At 54.0% G+C, this 21,830-nt stretch overlaps 7 protein-coding genes across 7 annotated transcripts; 5 read left to right on the forward strand and 2 right to left on the reverse strand.

Moving 5' to 3' along the window:
- Positions 1–1,660: 1,660 nt before the first annotated feature.
- On the forward strand, positions 1,661–5,236 carry N7532_010303 (putative serine/threonine protein kinase; the record flags this gene model as incomplete). Its single annotated transcript, XM_056622794.1, has 1 exon — positions 1,661–5,236. One exon carries the CDS (start codon positions 1,661–1,663, stop codon positions 5,234–5,236), a length of 3,576 nt encoding a protein of 1,191 aa, XP_056470210.1.
- Positions 5,237–6,338: 1,102 nt separating this feature from the next.
- On the forward strand, positions 6,339–7,470 carry N7532_010304 (arabinogalactan endo-1,4-beta-galactosidase; the record flags this gene model as incomplete). Its single annotated transcript, XM_056622795.1, has 2 exons — positions 6,339–6,654; positions 6,740–7,470. 2 exons carry the CDS (start codon positions 6,339–6,341, stop codon positions 7,468–7,470), a joined length of 1,047 nt encoding a protein of 348 aa, XP_056470211.1.
- Positions 7,471–8,722: 1,252 nt separating this feature from the next.
- Positions 8,723–11,080, forward strand: crzA (putative C2H2 transcription factor Crz1; the record flags this gene model as incomplete). The annotated part of the gene is made up of 1 exon (XM_056622796.1): positions 8,723–11,080. One exon carries the CDS (start codon positions 8,723–8,725, stop codon positions 11,078–11,080), a length of 2,358 nt encoding a protein of 785 aa, XP_056470212.1.
- Positions 11,081–11,656: 576 nt separating this feature from the next.
- On the reverse strand, positions 11,657–12,298 carry N7532_010306 (uncharacterized protein; the record flags this gene model as incomplete). Its single annotated transcript, XM_056622797.1, has 1 exon — positions 11,657–12,298. The coding sequence occupies one exon, from the start codon at positions 12,296–12,298 to the stop codon at positions 11,657–11,659; it is 642 nt and encodes a 213-aa protein (XP_056470213.1).
- A 2,180-nt stretch (positions 12,299–14,478) lies between these two features.
- N7532_010307 (putative lipase) lies at positions 14,479–15,996 on the forward strand (the record flags this gene model as incomplete). The annotated part of the gene is made up of 1 exon (XM_056622798.1): positions 14,479–15,996. The coding sequence occupies one exon, from the start codon at positions 14,479–14,481 to the stop codon at positions 15,994–15,996; it is 1,518 nt and encodes a 505-aa protein (XP_056470214.1).
- Positions 15,997–17,056: 1,060 nt separating this feature from the next.
- N7532_010308 (uncharacterized protein) lies at positions 17,057–19,902 on the forward strand (the record flags this gene model as incomplete). Its single annotated transcript, XM_056622799.1, has 2 exons — positions 17,057–19,570; positions 19,648–19,902. 2 exons carry the CDS (start codon positions 17,057–17,059, stop codon positions 19,900–19,902), a joined length of 2,769 nt encoding a protein of 922 aa, XP_056470215.1.
- Positions 19,903–20,440: 538 nt separating this feature from the next.
- Positions 20,441–21,776, reverse strand: N7532_010309 (bifunctional chorismate synthase/riboflavin reductase [NAD(P)H] ARO2; the record flags this gene model as incomplete). The annotated part of the gene is made up of 3 exons (XM_056622800.1): positions 20,441–21,270; positions 21,326–21,687; positions 21,742–21,776. 3 exons carry the CDS (start codon positions 21,774–21,776, stop codon positions 20,441–20,443), a joined length of 1,227 nt encoding a protein of 408 aa, XP_056470216.1.
- Between the last annotated feature and the right edge of the window lie 54 nt (positions 21,777–21,830).

The following is a 21,830-nucleotide window of genomic DNA, read 5'->3' on the forward strand; positions in this document are numbered from 1 at the left end:
CATAGAGACAAACCCCTGCACGACTGCACGACCCCTGGCTCGCCGCGATGTCCGGGCGAAACGTTAGCGTGGCCGGCCGCAGCCCATCAGAGAGAAAGCGAGCATCGTGAGAAATTCACGGGCCACTGACGCTGGAGGCCCAACAAACCTTGTTCGCCAATTCCAGCTAAGTGGGAAGAGAACTCTGAGTCTCTAGCTGCTCTCCAATGAGGACGTCGGGCCGAGTTTTCTCGTTGCTGAGCCGCGCACCCGTCGCAATGGAGTGGGTGGTGATTGGCGGGCCCGGCCAAGTATGTCAGGTTCGCTCGCCTGGACGCCTACTTGAAGTCAAGTCAGTGGCAGGTCAGTTTGGACCGGACTGGACTGGACGAGTCATCGGGGGTGGATGGGAGGTCGATGGATTAAGGCCAGGAGCGAAAAGGCGGGAACCATGGGCCTGGCGAGTGTTGTACAGTTCCAATGATGGCTACATCGGACGGATTGAGTTGGGCACGCTGTGGTCCACGAGGGGCCGTCTAGCCTGGCATCTTTTGGGTGTGGCTTGGAGTGCGCAGACTAGAGTAGTCACAGAGTCCCAGCACGGAATACTTGCTGTGTAGGGGCCCAGAATCAGTACTCTAGGTATAAGGTACTATAGTGTCGTCGTAGTAGATGCTGTCTTGGTTGGTATAGACGACGTAATGATCTCGCTTGGCGGTCGCCACCGAGATTTCCCAGGTGGGTTAACGGTACTCTCGGATGCCATGTGCCAGATAATCTGAATTTGTTATAACATGTTAGTCCCAGTCTCTGATGCTGTCTTTTTTAATTTTTTTTTTTTATTTCCCTCTGGAATCTGATTTCGCCTCCTACCCACGGACCATCGGAGTGTCGGCCGAAGCAGCATCTTCGTCTGACAGCCCCACCCCCTTCGTCTCGTTCGTGCTAGAAGAATCCTGGCCAAATTAGCGGGCAATTTGCTGAAGAAGTTGGGGGATTTGCCCTGGTCTCTGACACTAGGTACAGTACTCAGACTATTAAGTAGTAAAGTGCTGGTGCTGGTACTTCCTTGGCATCCGATCTTCGCTCTGCCCTCCTCGACCATTTACCCACCCAACTCTCCCTTTCTTCTCCCCTCCTCCCCTCTCCATCCTAAATTCTTCCTCCACGCAACCACCGTTGTCCATTCCTTTTTGCGGCGCCCTGGACATTCCTTCGAGAATTGTATGTATCAAAACCCCGATATCGCTTGCTCCCCTCGAGGCCCAGTCCTGACCACCCTAGATTGATGATAGCATCACCGCGATTGTCTGGTCCTTTCCTCCTCTCCACGTGTGTGGAAGCAGCCGACGCCCTCGTGCAGTAGCAGGTCTACTTTCTCTTCTTCTTCTCTCGCAACCTCCCTGCGCCCGCTGTCCGGTACACGGGTGACCTCGATATCCTCCCCCTCCGTCCCAGTCACCGACACCGCAAGTAATGCCGGTCTTGTCGGGCCTCCCAACTGAGCGTTTCGTCAGCTCTCGTTGAATTATACTCTATATATACAAGAGACTTAGGCAACAAAGAGGATGCCCAACTGTAACCTTGTCACAGTTGGTTCGCACACCTAAAATAGAAGACAAAATTGGGAAAACGGGACATCCGCCACCAACCAGAAACAAAAGGCACAAAGAAGATGAAAATGACCGAATCCCGGTCTGAAATTGCGGGCTTAGAAGAGGCGGACCAACCGCTTGTTCGAAATGCCCATGTCTCAGGCGACGCCAAACGGGGTCCCAGCCGTCCCGACGAGGCGTTGCAACCGCCCTCCACCGACAAGCCCACCAAATCAATCGCTCAATCACCGATCAACCCCGAAATCGCAGAGGCACAAGCGACGCTCCGCCAGGCATTCCCGCATGTGTACGCGACCGGTCGAGCCCCCTCCAACCGCTCCTCCTCGAGCTCGCTCCAGGCGTTGAATGAGGACACCGTCGTGGATGCTCGGTCGGACCAAGGGAGCGCCGGACGCAGCCCTCGACGAACATCGCGACATTCAGACACGCGACCCGACTATCCTGTCTACCCCGATCAATCCTATGCCTCGCTCCAGTCTCAAATACATCCGACATGGCAACCACCGCACCTCAGATCCCGCAGTTCCTATCCGTCACAGACCGACCTCGCACCGCGATATGCCCATGCGCGAGCAGCCCGCACGGCGGGCAACACACCGGTCTCAAGCCCAGGCTTGTTCTCGATGAGGAGCCCCCGGACGACCCCGCCGATGGGTTCGGATGAGGAAGGCTGGATTGGCAGTCCCTATCTTCATCCCACACACCTCCAACCGCCCAAGGAAACCCATACCGCCGAGGTGGATCGAGATTTGGTCACTGGCAACAAGCTCATCAATCAGTACGAGATCCTCGAGGAGCTCGGCCGAGGTGAGCATGGAAAGGTCAAGCTGGGTCGACACGTGACGACCAAGCAGAAGGTGGCCATCAAGATTGTCCAGAGATACTCGAACCGCCGTCGTTTAGGCAAGTTGGGGAACCCAGAGGATAAGGTCAAGAAGGAAGTCGCCATCTTGAAAAAGGCTCGGCATCCGAACGTCGTCAGCCTGTTGGAAGTGATCGACGACCCGAATCGGCAAAAAGTGTACATCGTGTTGGAATACGTCGAGAACGGGGAGATCATCTGGCGCAAGAAAGGTGTCCGCGAGATCGTCCATGTTGACAAGCTCCGGCTGGATCGTGAAAAGGCCGGCATTCCCGACACACCAGCTTTCTTGGAAGAACGCCAACAATTCATTCGCACCGCACAGCACCTCCGCCGACAACGAGAAAGAGCACGAGAGCGAGTCGAAGCGCAGGCCGCAGATGCACAGCAAGGACCCATTCCGGCCTGGAGTTTGGAACACGGTGCTGAATCCGACGAAGAAGTAGAAGACGAAGGTGAAGGGCTAGGGCTTGCCATACGGCGGTCGTCGACCCGCTCGACGGTAGTGATCGATGACAACTCGCCTAGTCAGTCCTCTGGACAGGACGCGCTAGCCGCCGTGGAAGGTAGCATGTTTGGCGCCTATACGGACTTTTCCTTCGAACGTCGGTTCAGCACTGCTTCTAGTAGTTTTGGCTACGCGCCCTCCGAGCCCGAGTGGTCTGCCGATGGCGATGACATGTCCTACGTTCCATGTTTGACTATTTCGGAAGCTCGCAACGCCTTCCGAGACTCGGTCCTCGGTCTAGAGTACCTTCACTACCAGGGTATTATACACCGTGATATAAAGCCAGCCAACCTCCTTGTGACCAGCGGACATCGGGTCAAGATTTCCGATTTTGGAGTCTCTTACCTCGGACGACCGATGCGCGACGAGGAAGAAGAAGAAGAAGAAGAGCAGCTTTGTGAAACCAATGCCACCGAGCTGGACGATGCTCGCGAGCTGTCCAAAACGGTCGGTACACCTGCCCTTTACGCGCCCGAACTTTGCTACACCGGCGATGACTTTGTCGACACCATTGGATCGATCCCCAAGATCAGCGGCGCTATCGATGTCTGGTCTCTGGGCGTTACCCTATACGGAATGATTTTTGGCCGTCTTCCGTTTGTCTCGGACGACGAGTACAGCATGTTCCAGACCATTGTGAAGAAGGAAGTTTTCATCCCACGGAAGCGTCTTGTTCCAGTGATGGATGAGTCTTTCAGTCATTTGCCACGAAATGTTCGCGATGAGAATGAACTTGTCTACGAGGATATTGACGATGAGCTATACGACTTGCTCCGTCGCTTGTTGACCAAGGATCCTATCAAGCGAATCACTCTCAAGGAGATCAAGCACCATCCGTGGACTCTGCACGGTCTTCCGAACCCGCAAATGTGGGTGGAAGAGACCGATCCTGGCTATCAAAGCAAGGGCAAGAGGATCGAAGTTTCCAACGAGGAAGTCACCAGCGCCGTCAGCAAGGTTCCCTTTATTCAGCGTGTTCGATCGAATGTGGCCAAATGGTTCACGGGTCGCTCATCAAAGGATAAGGAGCATCGCAAGCGCAACTCCAACAATTCTACAGACACCCTTTCCTCGGTCTCAAGTGCTGGTGCCTTCGGCAGGGCCTCTCGGGGTGGCGATAGCCGCCGATCAAGCTTGCGAGGTGACGAAGACATATTACGCAAAGGCGAGCATCCTCTGGCCCAGAGCGTCACCGCCAGTCCAGTAGAGGAAGAATCACAGGGTTCTTACTTCGAACGGCCTCTCAGTATAATCGAGACGAAGCCCGCTCCCGCCGTCCCAGCAGTGACTCCACGCCCTGGACCTCCTCGACGAGCCAAGTCGTCCATGTCAACCGCTGAGTCGACGAAGACCGTCAAGCCATCCAGCTACGAGACAACCCCAACTGGCCGACCTCGGACCGGCGCACCGTCAATTATCGAGGCCCTTGGCACGACCAGCATCGGCAGCATTTTCAGCGGTGCCACCCGGCGTGCTTCTGGGGCATTTGGCAGTCGCAGTCGCCGTTCGTCCCCGACTGGCGAAACAGCATCACTGGATGGAGACCGGCGGTCGGAGCCTAGCACTGCGGTAAGCAATGCTTCCGCGGTAGGCCACATGCGAGCCTCTGGCCTCTGGCACGCCGACGTCCCATCACTCGGTCCCGCATTGGCAGGCCACCGTCGAAACCGATCTCAGCAACTTGCCGGCAAATCATCCGCCGAGTCCTTCAACCTCACCAAGGAGGCACTCCTCCGCCGAAGACGAAGCGATATCGAGCCAAGCGCCGACGACGTGCTAGCTCCCAAGGTCGAAAGCGCCATGTACTCGACCGATTCTCTGCAGCTGCCGGCACTCGGCCCCCTTCCGGACCCTGGCGAAAACCAGATTGCTGAAACTCGTGCGAACGGACTCAATGCCTCGACACCTTCTGCCGCTACCATCTCTTCATCCTCTGCAGACGACTTCACCAGCGGTATGTCTCAGAGTGCCTCTCACCCCAGTATCCCGTCTGTGGTCTCCGGCGCCTCATCGTTGTCCGGCGACGGTCTCTATATGGGACCCAAGGATAAAGACTCAGACGAGTCTTCCACCGTCCCCTCCATCCTCCGCACCGGCGAAACCGTCAAAGCGCGTCTTCCCAGTTCTCCGCGTCCATCTGAAGAAGACGAGTCGCGGTACTACTGTGACGACGAAGATGAAGACGAGTCCGAAGATGAAGGGCTGGTCATTGGCAAGAAAAAGCCTCCTCCCAAATCCGGAGAGAGCAAGCCGACACTCAAGTTGAATTGAGGTCTGCCGCATAATATATGACGAACCGCCACCCCGCCTCCACCCTCTCCCACCTCCCTGCTTCGACTATATCTATATACCGAGAGGTCGTTGTACATCATTGTCCCATTTCCGGGGTCATCTCACGACATCCTAGAGTTTGTCATCATACATTCTACAGCTTGTACATATACTCGCGCCGCGAGCTTTCCATCTATCCACACCAGCGAGAAATTCGCGTCAAATTCTTCCGCCCCCACCCCCTTTCTCTTCGATTCTTCGATCTTTGCTGTTCCGCAACACTGATCTGGCCCCGATTTTCCTCTTTGAGGCTCGAATACGAAATGTAATCTTGGGGGCAATGTTTGGATTCAAGCAATTGGATGCCTGTGTGAGGTCTGTCTGAAAATGGGGTTCTCAAGCTGCTATGATAAGTCACGAATTGAATAATGGGGTATTCCCGAGTATTGTTACTTTAACTTGAACTTTTATTGGTATATTCTTTTTTCATGACACCCTGACTTCTAATACTAGGACGGTATATACTCGTATTCGTATGAAGACCACCATAATTCGATATTTAGAGTGGTTATACCCTCTGGCGGAGCATCTCGCTTGCACCATCCGATCTTCAGATCCACGCAAAGGATTCAATTCCACCAATGAAATGCTCCATACGTACAATTGTACTTCAACAATCTAATCCGATCAACCTAATCGTCGCTAAAATATTCTGCATCACGCAATCTGGAGAGAGCAATACCCCTTTCTACTACCAGATGCTAGGTACATTCTACACTAGTGTAGTAATGCCGACGCCCCAACCAACACGGGAATCTTCAGACATTTCTCCATCGGAGCTGCCATCGTCACACCGGCGTTTCATGGCCGCGACTAGTCCCAAGCGGGACATCTCCGGAATAATTATGTGCCTACAGCAGGTAAACCGGATGTCTGAGGGGGAAGGTGTCCGTTCCGGATGGAACTGGTGTTCCATGTAAACAAGTGCTTGCTGCAGTAGGAGTTAGTGTAGAGGAGGTGGGGGGATATATCGACGTCCTCCTCCTTTCATTCCCTCTTCAACTCATCAGGTCCATCCACCACCTCTCCGAGAAGAGTCACAATGAAGCTCCCAACCCTCTTCCTCGCGACCGCGCACATCGCCTCCGCAGCCCTATCCATCCGCGGCGCGGACATCTCCTCGCTCATCGTGGAAGAAAACAAGGGTATTTCGTACAAGAATGTGAATGGCAAAACGCAGGTTCTGGAATCGATCTTCGCGGATGCGGGGATCAATTCTGTGCGCCAGCGGCTGTGGGTGAACCCCAGCGATGGGAACTACGATCTGGACTATAATGTCGAGCTGGCGAAGCGCGTGCAGGCGCAGGGAATGTCGACTTATTTGGATTTGCACTTTAGTGATACTTGGGCTGATCCGAGTTCTCAGGTATGTCGCCACTCCTAACTTTTTTACATACCATCTTAACCTTTAAGGCTTTGGGGGATATCAACTAATGCTCACAGACAACCCCTCCGGATGGTCCACAACAAACATCGACACCCTCGCCTGGCAAGTATACAACTACACTCTCGAAGTCTGCGACACCTTCTCCGAAAACGGCTTGACGGTCGACATAATCTCCATCGGCAACGAAATCCGCAACGGCCTCCTCTGGCCGCTAGGCAAAACATCCAGCTACAGCAACATCGCGCGCCTCCTGCACTCCGCCGCCTGGGGCGTTAAGGACTCTTCACTCTCTACAACGCCCAAGATAATGATTCACCTCGACAACGGCTGGTCCTGGGACCAGCAATCCTACTTCTACGACCAAGTTCTGGCCTCCAGCACCGCGCTCGAATCCTCTGATTTCGACTACATCGGGGTATCATACTACCCCTTCTACAACTCCGCCGCGACCCTCGCGTCGCTAAAGACCTCGCTGACGAACCTGTACTCGACGTACGGCAAGGACGTGCTCGTCGTCGAGACGAACTGGCCGTATTCGTGCCCGAACCCGGCGTATTCGTTTCCGTCGGATTTGACCAGTATCCCTTTCTCTGTTGCGGGTCAGCAGAGCTTTTTGCAGAAGTTGGCTGCTGTTGTTGAGGGTGTTAGCGGGGGACTGGGCATTTATTATTGGGAGCCGGCTTGGGTTGATAATGCGGGTTTGGGGAGTAGTTGTGATGATAATTTGTTGGTTAGTTGGCAGAATGATGAGTCGAGGGCTAGTTTGAGTACGCTGGGTGGGTTGTGATTACGTTCTTTTGTTTAGTAGTGTCTGCCTCGGTGGTTTAAGGTTTCTGCAATGCATTGGGTTTCCGAGTTTGGGCATTGTATACTACTATACATGAAGTGGGGGCGGAATGGTCGGGCTCTTGTTTGACGAGTCAGTTTAGGTACACTCTAAATTATTTGCACTACCTTAGGGTAGGCTGCTAGACTATTGCGATAAGTATCAATGTCACTACCAGCAATGGGTCTTATCGAATACATTGAATGCAGATGAATGCAGATTGTTGCCGTGTTTTGTTTTTTTGCTCAAGTCCGCTCCATTTAAAGTTTGCAGAGGCAGACGAATTCTTACAGTCTGAAATAAGTCCATCACATACCGACTCGAGAAGGTCAACTCATATTTTTAGCTTCTTCAAGGCAGCCATGAAGAGCCATGAAGATCCAACGGTCTCAAGGCGCACTGCAGTCTGCCTTGCCCTAACGGATCGGACCCTTCATGGCCCGAGCCCAAGGCGCTTATGCCGCAACAGGTATAGATCCGACTGGAGACCGTGGGTGAAACTCAGCTGCGTGGCTGTGCAAGAGAGCTAAGGCTGTAGTGTTCTGCGCGCTCCACCGATGCTTGTTGCAAGATCAAGATACACACTGGCAGTACTCGTGGGCAGAGGCACGAACTCGTAGAATGATGACTACCTCTTTCATCGCCTCAATCGCATTGTGTTCGTGGCTGGGGATAAAAATAGTCGTGCTGCCTATCTGTTATCGACAGTGGGACAATGTGGGGAGACCCATCGCCAGTTCTTCTGCACCAAGTCGTCGTAGTACGGTGAGACACGATCACCAGGGGCCAGTTCGAACGAGTGGGCCTCCACATCCTGCCTTTACATTTCACCTCTTGCTCACTGAGGGTACACTCGTGTACTAGTAAGAGGAGGTTACTAAGGCTTAGGGCCCAACTCTCGCGCAGACCGCCTTGCGCACGTGAAGCCGCCTTTAATCGGGTACATCCCACCGTTCGCCAGAACCAGCATGCTTGCAAGCTGACATCCGCCTCCATTGCGTCCTCCTGTGCGAATGACACCCCGTCCTCACTGGTCTATCCTCCCTGCGTTCTACGCTGGACGTCATCCCGCTCCCTGAGATAAACCCCCCTCTCCCCGATCCCGCGCGCGTCGTGCGACTCCCTTGGCCATTAAATCCGCCTGCAATCGCCCCAACTCACTCAAAAGCCGCTGCGACATCCCTCGCCGGCTTGTGTTTTGTGTTCCTCCATCATGGCGTCCCACGACCAATCCCAGGGTTCGGCCGCCTCTCCCGGAAATATGGACAGCCACCATCGCAGCGTGAGCCCGTCACCCCACAATCAGCAGTATCACGACCCAACCTCCGGCTTGGGCCTGGATCCCTCCATGTCCGCGGCCTTCGCGACAAACCAGCCCTTCAATAATGCCGACCCGGCCATGGCAGGCGCAGACTCATACGGCTATTCGGGTGGCTACCTGTCCGCTGCCCCGCCAGCGCAGAGCCTCGTTCCACCCTCCGACCAGCAGTTCCCTCCAGCGATCAACACCGGAAACATCCCTATCTCGCAATCCTTTGATCCAAACCTGGTCAATCAAATGGATCAGGGACAGGCCGGGCTGCGACTCCCGCAGCCGGATGAGAACTTCTCCAACCTGCTGAACACGAACCCCGCCGACTTGGACTACTCCGCGTACCAGAACCATAGCCCCCATAGTACCAACGCATCGGAATACGATTCATCACTCCTCCTTGACCCCCAAATGCATCAGCGTCCTTCCCCAATGCACCAGGCAATCAACCCGGCCGATCTCGTCAGCCCGATCTCCAATCCCTCCGCCTCCTCGCACCCTTCCTCGCAAGATCAACAACAATCGTCGCCGGGCCCCATCTCCCCTCCTGGCTCGACCCCGGGCACGTACTACACACCCCAACACTCGCGACACACCTCCTTGGACCCGTCCACGGCGGCGTATCTGAGTGCGCAGTCAAACGCGGATTGGGGGTCGGTCATGAACAATACCGCATTCCAGGGCCACCGGAGAGCACCGTCTGAGGTGTCGGAAGTGTCTTCGGCCAACCATTCCCCGTACTTGTCGCAGCACGAGTATGATGGTATCGAGAACAATCGCTCACCTTCCTTGGCCCCGCAAAGCGACCCCGCGCTATACGATAATGCATTTGGTATCGAACAGTTCACCCTGTCGGAGCAGCACCAACAGCAGGCCTTCAGCCCTCTTCACAGCCCGTACATATCGCCTCGTTTGATGCCACAGCAGGGGGGCGAAATGGTGCCGACTAATGGGGCCTATCTCAATGCCAACAATACTTCCCAATTCCCGCCCGCGCCGACCGACATGTACGGGATGCCGGGAGATGCCATGCTGAACCAGGGTCTCGACAATGCTGGTGCCGATATTGGTCAGGCGTCTTCAATGGCTCCTCCTTCTATCAACGTGGAGTTTGCTCCTCCATCAAGAAATCCGAGTTTCGGTCCCTCTAAACCGGCGACTGACCTGGACTCATTGAGTCCCCCAGCAATGCGTGAGTTACAGTCATGGCGTTTCAATTTCGAATCACGAGACACTAATATCGTGACAGGTTCCCGCGTGCGCAGCAAATCCGATCCTTACACCCAGACCGCATCTCGGTCAAGATCCCCCGCCAATTCGGCCACCAGTCTGGAGCCCGTGGCCCCAAGTACCCCACGCTCGCTATCTCCTCATTCGCGCAGCAGCCCCGGCTCACGCGATGCATCGCCATCTCGCTCAAACCGACGCCTTTCCACTTCGTCCATCGAAAGCCGAAATTATATTTTGGATTTGGCCGACCCCCTGCGTCCCGGTGCAGCACCCGGAGATTCCAAGCGGGTCCAGAAACACCCAGCAACATTTCAGTGTAATCTCTGTCCAAAGAGGTTCACCCGTGCCTACAACCTGCGCTCCCATCTACGAACCCACACCGACGAACGACCATTCGTGTGCACAGTCTGCGGCAAAGCATTCGCCCGCCAACACGACCGAAAGCGCCACGAAGGCCTCCACTCCGGCGAGAAGAAATTCGTCTGCCGCGGCGACCTCTCAAGAGGCGGAAACTGGGGCTGTGGCCGTCGGTTCGCGCGCGCCGATGCCCTAGGCCGCCACTTCAGATCTGAAGCAGGCCGCGTCTGCATCAAGCCCCTCCTCGACGAAGAATCTCAAGAGCGCGAAAGAGTCCTTATTGACCAACAGCAACAACCCCAACAGTCATCCGGGCATCTCCAACCCGTGCCACAGCCTCTTGTTATGCCCGGGGCCCCTGGCATGGACGGCCAGTCCGGTAGCAATTTCATTCTCCCCGCAGCGCTTCTGGCACAGTACCCCGCCCTCCAGACCTTGCAGTGGGATCAAATCCCCGCCGCAGGCGATGACCCGAGCGACATCGGCGGTCGCAGTAGCTTCGACGCAAGCTCGGGTGGTGAATTCGGCTTTGATGAAGATGAGTCGGGGATCAGTAGTGTCTCGGGTGTGAGTGGTGGGTATGCAAATAATCAGGGTGGGATGTACGGTGGTCAGATGTTGGGTGTTAATCCTGGTGATCCGGGGTACCAGGATCAAAAGTGGAGTGGATGATGCGTTTGATGCTTTCGTTTATACCCCCTTCCCCTCCCGTTTGGGAAAATTTTGGAGATTTTGGATCTCGGAAAGAAAAAGCTTCAACCTTTTTTTCTTTCAACTTTCGTTACTTGCGGCCCGAGTGCCTTATAGAAGCTTTTGGCGTTCAGATACATGGTTTGGTGGTTGATTTTTCACAGTTTTGTTTATTTCGTTTGCCATGGTTGGCAATGGGGTGTTTTTTACTATTTCTATTTGCGTTTCAGATACCGGCATTCGCGTCTTGCCATTTCTTTTCCCATTAACATTCTTTCTTTCCCCGGCGTCGAGTTCGCGCCTCAGCGAATCGATGTCCGTCTTTGATTTGATGATGATTATCTCACCATGAAGAGTGATTTTTTGATGGTTCTTCTCTCCCATACCCATTTTACCTTTTTTTTCTTTGGTTACTGGATTTTGGATACACCTCTATGGAGTACTTTACCATGCAACGATCAGACCAGTTGCTTTGAATGGAACCATTCGCATTTGATATTGTGCATCTATGATGTATTCTTGTGTAGTTTGTATTTGGCAGGCACTTGCTTTGTAGTTCTAACAACTTATACCGATGCATTCAATACCCGAGTAAGCATGAATTCGCGCCTCATCCCGCCAGTCAAGATTAGGCACCATCATTGTAGGCCCATTAGGCATCTCAGGTAGAAGCTCCTTCACTTTATACTTCAATTCCACCCTCCCCTGCCCAGGAAAGTAAGCATTCGGCACCCTAGGATCCTCAAGCCCACCATCCCGGCTCATAGGGAACTCCGCCGCAAATTTCCGATACACTTTCCAATACCAATGCTCCTCGCCAAAGCCCAGTTCCGTAAAATGCTGATTGCGGTGTTCCAACTGCATGCAGTGCACAATACTTTCTTCGAAGCTGTCCCGCCAATACCCATACCCGCACTCATATTCCGCGTACGAAATATTGCGATTGTCCGATAGGACGTATTCCCCGCCCTCTTTCGAGGCAAAAATGCACTCGGCCCAGGTATCGTTGGCTTCTGCGGTATCGTTCACGATGTCAAGCGTCCACCGATCCATGGCCATGAAGAAGCTGGGTGGGCTTCTGTAGTCGCAGTTTTCCGACTCGAACCAGGCGATTAGGCCTTTCATGTCGTGTGTTTCGAGTCTGTCGGCGAAGTAGATCCATTCCATGTATTCTGCTTCGTCGAAGTTTCGTTCAATCATGTATGCTTTCACCTTTCGAGTTCCCCTGTGCTCATGGGTACGATGATGAAAATCTTCCAATTGTTTTCGAAATGGTGAGATCCTTGTTTCTATATCACGGATTAGCTTAACTCACACTCTGTATATCTAATAATCTCACCTTGATAGAGGGCACATCAAACCCCTCGGCAGGAACCTCTTCCCCTGAGAACAACCTTCCCCTCAACCGCCGCGCTAAGCAGAACATTCGCCCTTCCAAACGGCGCACGCAGAGTAATATGCTCCGAACAATCCTCATTTCGGAACAGAATAAACGCAGTCCCATCCCTCAACAGACCGCTCATCCACAAAAATCAACGACTCCTCCCTCCCCACCCGCTCAAACATAGGCGAAACGATCGAATCATCCGGAACAAAATCCATCGGCCAGGGAAATATCCACCAAACGCTGGGGCTCCGCATCAGGCCGATCAGGCCAGTCTTCATCGGTGCTCGCAAGGCTTTTCATAACGCGCTCTATCTCTGCGTCCTCGCACGGAACAACGAACACAACTCTCCATGTTGGTGGGCCGGAGCGGAAATCACTACCATACCACATGCGTGGGAGCTGCCAGTATGGAATTGGGGGCATCTTGAATTGCCCTTGGATCTTGATATCTTTCGCGCTCTTCTTATAGAGGTTTGACTTTTTCAATAACCACTATAGATGGGGGCCGGGCTATACTAAGCGTTGTAGGGCATGGCTTGGGGCAGTTGAATAAGGCTTGTCTTTCGGGGTGGTTGCCTAGTGGTGCCTGATTTCGATGGCTAGATATCTTGTTGGTGGCTGATTGTGTCGCAAATTCATGTAGTGCCAAAGATTGGCTTGCGAGAATTGCCTTGGTTGCTTTGGTTTGATAATGGGGGGTCATGTCTGATGCAATGTGCGACGTTGAGATCCTCGGGGGTTAATAGGAGGTTCTTCAACTGGTCTTCGAACAGTATGTTTCAAAGATTCCCGTGGACTCACGACGGACAACGCGGCCGGTGATGGTGAATGCATGCGGAGAGGGAGAGGTTAAGGTCTCGAAAACTATGGTAGACAGCAAAAGGTCGTGGATGTGGATGCCCCAGCCAGAAACTGGGGTGTATCTGCAACAGCTTCGTGAAAACTTGAATCTCATAGCCATACAACTTTGTCAGTCAGTGAAACAAACGTCACATATCCGCAAGACACAGTGAAATGGATCAGAAACCATTGTCGACCTTTTTTACGAATCATATCTCATCTGTCATCAGAAGCGAATCCGAAAGCACTGCTAGTGGACATCACCACTGGGAACGATTTGGTCAGCCAAAATGCCCACGCCAAGATCCCCCGTGTCTGCATGCCTGCAAAGAAGGCACGGGCTAGAACGACTGGGGTTCCAGCCTTCAATTACGTACACGGACCAAGTGTTCCCATTGGCGCGAGAGGGTGACACACCGCAAAAAGTAAGCATAATTATGCATTGGACCTGCAATAAACATGCACAAGCTGAAAACAGGCAGCCCTTTTTCGAGAGCTCCAGCTAGCCACTCATCCATCCCTCGCAGCGCGCATTTCAGCAATCAGGGTCGGCAGGGATTTCCAAATGATCAGCTCGGTCCGAACCTTGAATACTGGCTCGAGACTATCCCCTGAATTCGCTTCAATTCCCATATTTTTTCTGATCCAATCGACCTTCCAGTTACTAAATAGATCTGAATACGGAGCTTGTTACCCTAAAAAAAAGGAACAAAGCGCTAGTCCCATGCCACATTGAGACAGATTTACGCGACACGCAGCTTGTGTAACATCGACAAACATGATGCACCTCGTCGAGCAGATCGCCACGATAAGGGGATATCATTCCACGTCAGAAAAGCCGATCGACTACAGTATTTTTGCCAAGTTGTTACACAATTGAAGTCTCAAATACCAAGGCAGCCTACCACTGCTTTTACCTGAAGATCGACGACAGTTCTGTTCAGCTCGCATTCCAAAAGCTGCAATGCGTGCATATGAGATATCCATCCCCAGCATCTTTCAGCTTCGGCAAGTGTGGTGACGAACTATGGAGTCAATTTCAGAAAAGCAAATCGAGCTTCTCTGCTATAAATATGAGTTATACACCTGTACTCTTCGGGTCCCATCAACTCGACAATAGGGAGTCTTCCACATTGTCGACTGAACAGACAAGATGCGGTTCTTGTCGACCTTCCTCCCACTCCTGGTCTTTGGGGTCCAGACCGTCCTTGCAGGGGCTAAACTACCCAAGGTTGTTCCTCCGCAACTGCCAAGCAATGACTCCTTCTACAAGCCCAAGGGCGACTGGCAAAAGAGCAAACCCGGAGACATTTTGGACTCCCGAGAAGTCAACATCAGCTCTCTGCTCCCGTATGCCCGGAGCAAGGCCAAAGGATTTCAACTGCTCTACCGCACCCGCGATGTCCACGGCAATCCCGACGCGACGGTGACTACCATCATCGTCCCCAAGTTCGCAAACTATAACCGGGTTCTCTCCGTCCAAAATGCATACGACTCCGCCGATGTCAACTGCGGTCCCTCCTACGGCCTCCAGTGGCTGGCTTCGGGCTTCGGTGCGTCCTGGAACAAGCTCAACTTGGCCTTCCTGATGAACTTCCTCCAAGCCGGTCCGATCATGAACATCCCCGACTACGAGGGCTCCAATGCCGCGTTCACCGTCGGTCCGCAGAGTGGCTATCAGACTCTGGACTCAATCCGTGCCGTGTTCAACTCGGCCAAATTCACCAACGTCAATCCCGATGCCAAGGTCATTATGTTCGGATACTCCGGTGGTGCTTTTGCTACCGAGTGGGCCACCGAGAAGAAGGCAGAGTATGCGAAGGACCTTCCCATCATTGGTGCTGTTATGGGCGCGCCACCTCCCAATGTCACCAGCACGTACCTGAATGCTGATGGTAGTGATATGGCCGAGCTGAACGTTGCTGCCTTGCTGGGCGTTATGAACGCTTATCCCGAGATCAACGCCACGCTTCGTGCGAATCTTACCGACGACGCGGAACAGCAACGACGTTTCTTCTTCCCTTTGCACAAGTGCGGTGGTGGCGAATGCAGTCAGCTGGGCACTCCGCTCGCTGGCTCCAACGTCGGCGATTTCTTCAAGAATGGCTCCTTCTTCTTGGAGAAGTACAGCGAGACCCTGAAAGAGATCGGAGTAATGGGGCAGAACCTCACGCCCAAGAGCTACCCGGGCTATCCGCTTTTCATCTTCAACGGTGATAAAGACGAGCTGACCTATCCTATCGATGATACGATTCAACTGGTCAAGGACTGGAGAAAGAAAGCCTTCACCAGAGTGTGCCACCTGACACTTGAGGGCCTTGACCATACCACTGCATTGAGGGGGCTCCCTTACGCTTGGTCCTGGATCAACAAAAGATTTCTCGCAGTTGAGCACGGTTTGGGGTTGGTGAATCTTTGCAAGTTCATCGGCGCTGATCCCGATGACGGCTGGCCTCGTCCTCCCAAGGATGGAAACCCCGATGATGGAAAGCCTGACGAGGGTGAACCTGATGAGGGCGAGCCGGATGAAGGTGAACCTGACGAGGGTGAGCCAGATGGGCGTGAGCCTGACGAGGATGAACCGGATAATGGAGAGCACGAGGATGACTTGATTATTGCAGAGTCGGAGATGGATGAGGCGGAGACGATGCGGCCTTTGCATGACCTGTAGAGATAGTAGATGTTGACGGCGTCTAAATTGTGACCACACTCTTTTACCTGTCCATGTAATCCTGTTCTCGGTCGATGTGGCTTATGTAGTCGGAGATGACTAAATGAAAATATTTCGTCCTATCACTTGTTGCTATTTGCACCTTTATAGTAATAATTCGTACTTGATCATAATTACCACTGAACCAGTGTGGTGGCAGTTTTATCACACATCCACTCAACTAAAGCTTCATGCACAACAGAAGTAAATATTTTTACCGAGGCCCTCCTTTCACCTACATAAGTGTCTACACTGTATAGCCATGCCCGCTCCTACTCCGTGTATTCCCCCACCATATCCAATCTATCGCCCCACCAAATCCCAACAACCGACTCTAGCGCAGTTTTAGGATATGGAAGATAAATACATCCTCAGAGTACAGATCTGGTGCCTGGACCCACTCGGGTTAAACATCCATATTAACCTCTGATTAGTACGACAGGGCATCGTCCGTGCCATTTCATCATAACCGTAGCTACATCAGCCCATATATCGACATTTACAGGCTGGGCAGCTCTCGACACGCAATCGTGCCGGCCCCAGCGCCACAGCACGACGGTTGTCCGGGCAACGGCGTTGATCGTGCGCAGATCAGGCTCTCGGCAATCTATTCGCCTCCCACTTTTTGCGTCAAAGAGCCAGTAATAAACTGAATGTAGTATTTAGGCAGTCGGGAAAGAGCAGCGACCGCGCTTGATTGGTGTCTCCACCGCCATCCACGGTCGAGGCTCGCTGGGCGCTTCCCGGCCGTGTTTACACCATGTGCGAGTTCCCGCCGAGGCCAAACCTTGGGACGGGGACGCAAGTAGGGATGTAAACACCGCCTTTCATCCTTTCCCGAGCTCCGATAAACCTGCTCTGCTCGCTTTCTCTGCACAATACAGCTCTGTCAAGCTCGGAGATGGTGATTCAAGCTGGGTTTTGACCGAGACTCGCTTTATCTGTCGCGTGGCGCCATGCGAGCCGATCCTGGAATGCATCCCTTGAATTGATCATTTTGTCTCAGATTGCGATCGCAGATATGGGCCTCCTTCGACGTGTCAAGCGTCGCCTAGCTGCCCAAGGCTCACTACCCTCCGTGCTCCTCCTAGCTCTGGCCGATATCTCCGCTGCTATTCCTTACACCCCTTCCTCGATCTTCCTCTCCCCGCGATACAATGACTCGCTTGCCTACCTGCTCCAGTCCGATGCGGGCAGGACACAGTTTCTCTCATTGAATATCTCCGGCGACATCGATACCTCCAATACGTCTTTCAATACCTTGCTCGATGAGACGCCATTCCACAGCTCCGATCAGACATCCGCTTTCGTCCCCGCCATCGACGACCGGGGGATTATTACGGTTTACACTGGCGACTGCCACAGCAATCAGGATAGCTCATTATGGCAGTTCACGCCCGACAACAGCAGTGCGATTGGAAATGGGACCTGGGAGCAGATACCAATGAAGCTGGGTGACAAGCAGACCCAGCCAAACTATCTGGCTGCTGGATTCACCTTTGCTTCAAGTAACACCAGCGCTAGCTCGATGTACACATTTGGTGGAATGTGCCCATTCGCAAACAGTACCGACGATACATGGGTCTCGGCAGCAAACTATTCCCAATCGATGATCGCCCTCACGCACAAGTCAAAGCAAAGCGCCGAATTCGATTCGGCATTTGTTGGTGATCGTGCCCCTCCTGTTCCGGAGGCGGGAATGGCAGTGGTTCCTTTGATGCCTTCATACTCGCCGACAGGAACGCAGCGAGATTTTCTGTTTATCGGCGGACATACACGCAGGGCATTCCTCAACATGTCCCAGCTGGCTATCTTTTCGCTGCCACAGGAAAGCTGGAGCTTCGTCAACGTCGAATCTGAGACCAGATTACGGACGGATCTTGCTATTCGGGATTCCGCCACGGTCGAGCCACGATCAGGCCATGCTGCTGTTCTTTCTCAGGATGGTACGAAGGTCTACGTGATCGGCGGCTGGGTGGGAAATACATCTACGCCCGCAGACCCTCAGTTCGCAGTTCTCGAGCTTGGTGAAGGCTATGGGGACAAGAGCGAGTGGACCTGGAAGACCTCGTCGACGTCTACCTCGGAAGTTGGCATCGCCGATGGAACTGGTCTTTTTGGACACTCTGCGGCCCTGCTCCCAGGAGGCGTTCTGATGATTGCGGGAGGATATAACATCCCAAAGAAATCCTCCAAGCGCGCTATCTCTTCCAACGAACGCAATTCCCAAGTCTATCTCTACAACGTCACCTCAAGTAGCTGGATGAAGTTGTACAAGAACCCCTCCGCATCTCATTCCGCCACGACGTCAAAGGCACACAGCGGCGGCCTTTCCTCTGGACAGAAGGCCGGGCTGGGCGTTGGACTTGGACTGGGACTTCCAATCGCATTGCTAATAGCATTCTGCGCATGGAAATACGACCGCAAACGAAGAGTCCGAGGCAAGCGAGACTCGCAACTTCGCGAACTGGCATTGGGAGCAGAACGAGCTCATTTCTGGGGCCGAAGTGACCCGCAACAAGCGAGCAGTATTCGCAGCTCCCAGATGAGCGAGAAGCAAGATATTCCTGGTGCAGCTGGCTGGACCGGAGCCCGCAGCCTCAATACGAAGCCATCCTGGAAAGACCGAGACCAGAATGATAGCCCAGCTGAGCGGACGGGTCTTCTGGCAGATACCAGCCCAACTAAACAGAATCGTCCTGTCGGCCAGCAACGACCGTACAGAATGTCTGGATGGGAGTACCGGCGCAGCGACACAACGAGCGACATCCACCCCATCGATGAGCGCGAAGAGGACGAGGCTATTTTCCGCGAACGAGTGATGGCGACGATTCCCACGGACAAGAAGCCCATGATTCACGACCCTGACGATCCATTCTCCGATACGCCGTTCTCGACTCCACGAAGTACCATCTTTGGTGTTGGCCTGGGTCCATTCTACACTCGACGAAAGGACGGTGGCTCCGTCGAAGCCGATGGCGATACGTCGAAAAGTGACCGGACGTCCACTAGCCTCTCCGATGCCTCGAACTTCTCGTTCTCATCTGCAAGGGCGACGCCAACCGGTCAGGTGCAACAGGCCCGCGGTGTCGTCGTCGATCGTCCCCTAAGCTGGGCAAGCAGTGGCGGACACTCGGTGGCTGCCATCTCGACTCACAGCAGAGAGACCCACGAGGACGGCGCGGCCGCTCACTCCGTCAAGTCCTTCTCGACGGACTCCTACTCAACAGCCCAGTCTACATTCTCGCAACGCCAGGCTGAGAACGAATCCCTCCTCTTCGACAACACCGACGCCATTACCCCCATCACACCCGTCGAGTCCTCCCCTTCCAAACTCCCGCCTTCTACGAAGCCCAGAACTTCAGACTGGATGCTGCAAACCGTCCGTCGAGCCCTGACGCTCACCCGCCGCGGTATGAATAGCCACGAAGAAGATGAGTCCGCACCACTTGCCTCAGGCGTTGACCGTCGAAGCACCGTCATGATCCCCAAGCAGCAAACCAACGCCAGCGGCGCCAGCACGCCGCGCCGAGCCGTGAGTGCGTCGGCCGAACTCTTCCGCCGCAAACAGGGCGCGAGAGACTGGAATGCGAAGAAGAGAATGTCGGATAGTGCGTTTGGGGGCCACGCTCGACGCGCGATGATCTCTTCCTCGGTGCTCCGGGGTATCTGGGCGATGATGATACCTGCGACGACGAGGACTGGGACGTCGAAGGCGCGGCGGAGAATCGCAATGTGCAGATGACGTATACTGTTCCCCGCGAGAAGTTGCGTGTCGTCAATGCGAATGCTGGGGATAATGTCTCGGAGCGGTCGGTTAGTCAGGGACGGAGTGTGAGTGCCGGCACGAGGATTGTGAGTCGGTAGACTGTCGGTAGGGCAGAGTTCTTGATGTGTTCTTTTCAGCGTGCTATGATTCCCAGATGACTTTTCCTTCGTGGAATGATTGTACAAGATGATGTTTATGGTCATGGACGATCGTTAGGCGTGGCGTATTGAGTTGTTTTTGTTGCTTTACTTCTTCCGTGTGTTTGATACTACGAGAGCTTTCACGAGTTTGAAAACCGATTGATGGATGGAAAGTTGATAGATCCATGGTGTTTGTAGCCTGTTTAGGCCTGATGGAGTGCACGGATGATGGCGTAGATACGAATCGCACAAAATTGACGTCTGATTTCAATCTCCCCAATGCATTAATCAATGCTTCTGTAGAGGCCCAGGTTACATAGTATGTTTTCATGTATTCATTGCTCATGCTCGTTTAGCAATTTTGTATATGGCCCAACTGACCAGACAGGTATAAACTCCGAAATGACAACTTCTCAACAAAAAACGAAATGATATCTATATATTCTCATGGCCCGTGAAATACCGCTTTTATATAATTCTGCGTCCCAAGCCGCGTCTACGAGGCGGGAGCACCTTTGGGAGCAGTCGCCGGCTTGGTAGGCAGGGTCGAAGGCAGCGGCGGGAGGAGGTTCTTCGCGCTCTCACGCGCATACTGAGCCATGAGGGCATCCATGATGACGAGAGAGGACATGGCCTCGACGATGGGGACGGCACGGGGCACGACGCAGGGGTCGTGACGGCCCTTCGCTTCCAGAACACCCTCTTCGAAACCGTAGGTGGCGGTCGACTGGGCCTGGCCGATAGTCGCCGGAGGCTTGAAGGCGACGCGGAAGTAGATCGAGGCACCGTTCGAGATACCACCCTGGATGCCGCCGGAGTTGTTGGTCTTGGTGGCCAGGCGCTGGGTGCCGTCGGAAGAAGAGACGCTAGTGAAGGGGTCGTTGTGGATGGAGCCTGGGACCTCGCAGCCGCCGAAACCAGAGCCGATTTCGAAGCCCTTGGTGGCGGGGATGCTGAGCATGGCGTGGCCGAGCTTAGCTTCCAGTTTGTCAAAGCAGGGCTCGCCAAGGCCGACGGGGACATTGCGGATGACGCAGGTGACGGTTCCGCCAATGCTGTCGGCGTTGTCGCGGAACTTCTCGATGACCTTGGTCATGCGCTCCGAGGCGGCGGTGTCGGGGCAGCGGACGGGGGCATACTGGTCAACAGTTTCGCGGGTGATGGTCTCGAGGAGCTTCAGGTATTCAGGGTTTGTGGAGGCGGTGGGGTGTTCGGGGGTTGGGGGGTAGAGGTGCTCGTTGCCGACGGAGGAGACGAAACAGACGATCTCGACGCCGTGGGAGAGTTTCAGGTATTTCTCAGCGATGGCACCGGCGGCGACACGACCTAGGGGATGTTAGATTGGTCGCGATTGTGTTGTTTATGGCAGAGCAGGACTCACCAATGGTCTCACGGGCACTGCTGCGGCCACCACCGCTGCTGGCCTTGACGCCGTACTTCTCGAGGTAGGTGAAGTCGGCATGGCTGGGACGAGGGTACAGGTCCATTGTGCTACCGCCGTAATCCTTGGGGCGCTGGTCCTCATTGCGGACCAGCATGCCAATGGGCGTACCCAGTGTAATGCCAAACTCTGTGCCTGATTGAATCTCGACTCGGTCCTTCTCGTTCCGCGGGGTAGTCAGGGCACTCTGGCCGGGACGGCGACGGGTCATCTGAGGCTGGATGTCGTCTTCGGTGAGTTGCATGCCAGGAGGGACTCCGTCGACAATGCAGCCGACCGAGCGGCAGTGCGATTCACCATAGCTGAGAGAAGGTCAGTGGCAGAACACCTGCAAAAGTGGTGGAGGGGCATCATACGTGGTGACTCGGAAGTGTTCACCCCACGTCGACATGATGGCGGATGGCTTGGGTGGTCGGAGGCAATGGGGAGCGAAGTGTGAAGAGGG

Source organism: Penicillium argentinense, assembly GCF_028826775.1.
Source record: "Penicillium argentinense strain IBT 30761 chromosome Unknown utg000010l_segment0_segment0, whole genome shotgun sequence".
Classification (NCBI taxonomy): Eukaryota; Fungi; Ascomycota; class Eurotiomycetes; order Eurotiales; family Aspergillaceae; genus Penicillium; species Penicillium argentinense.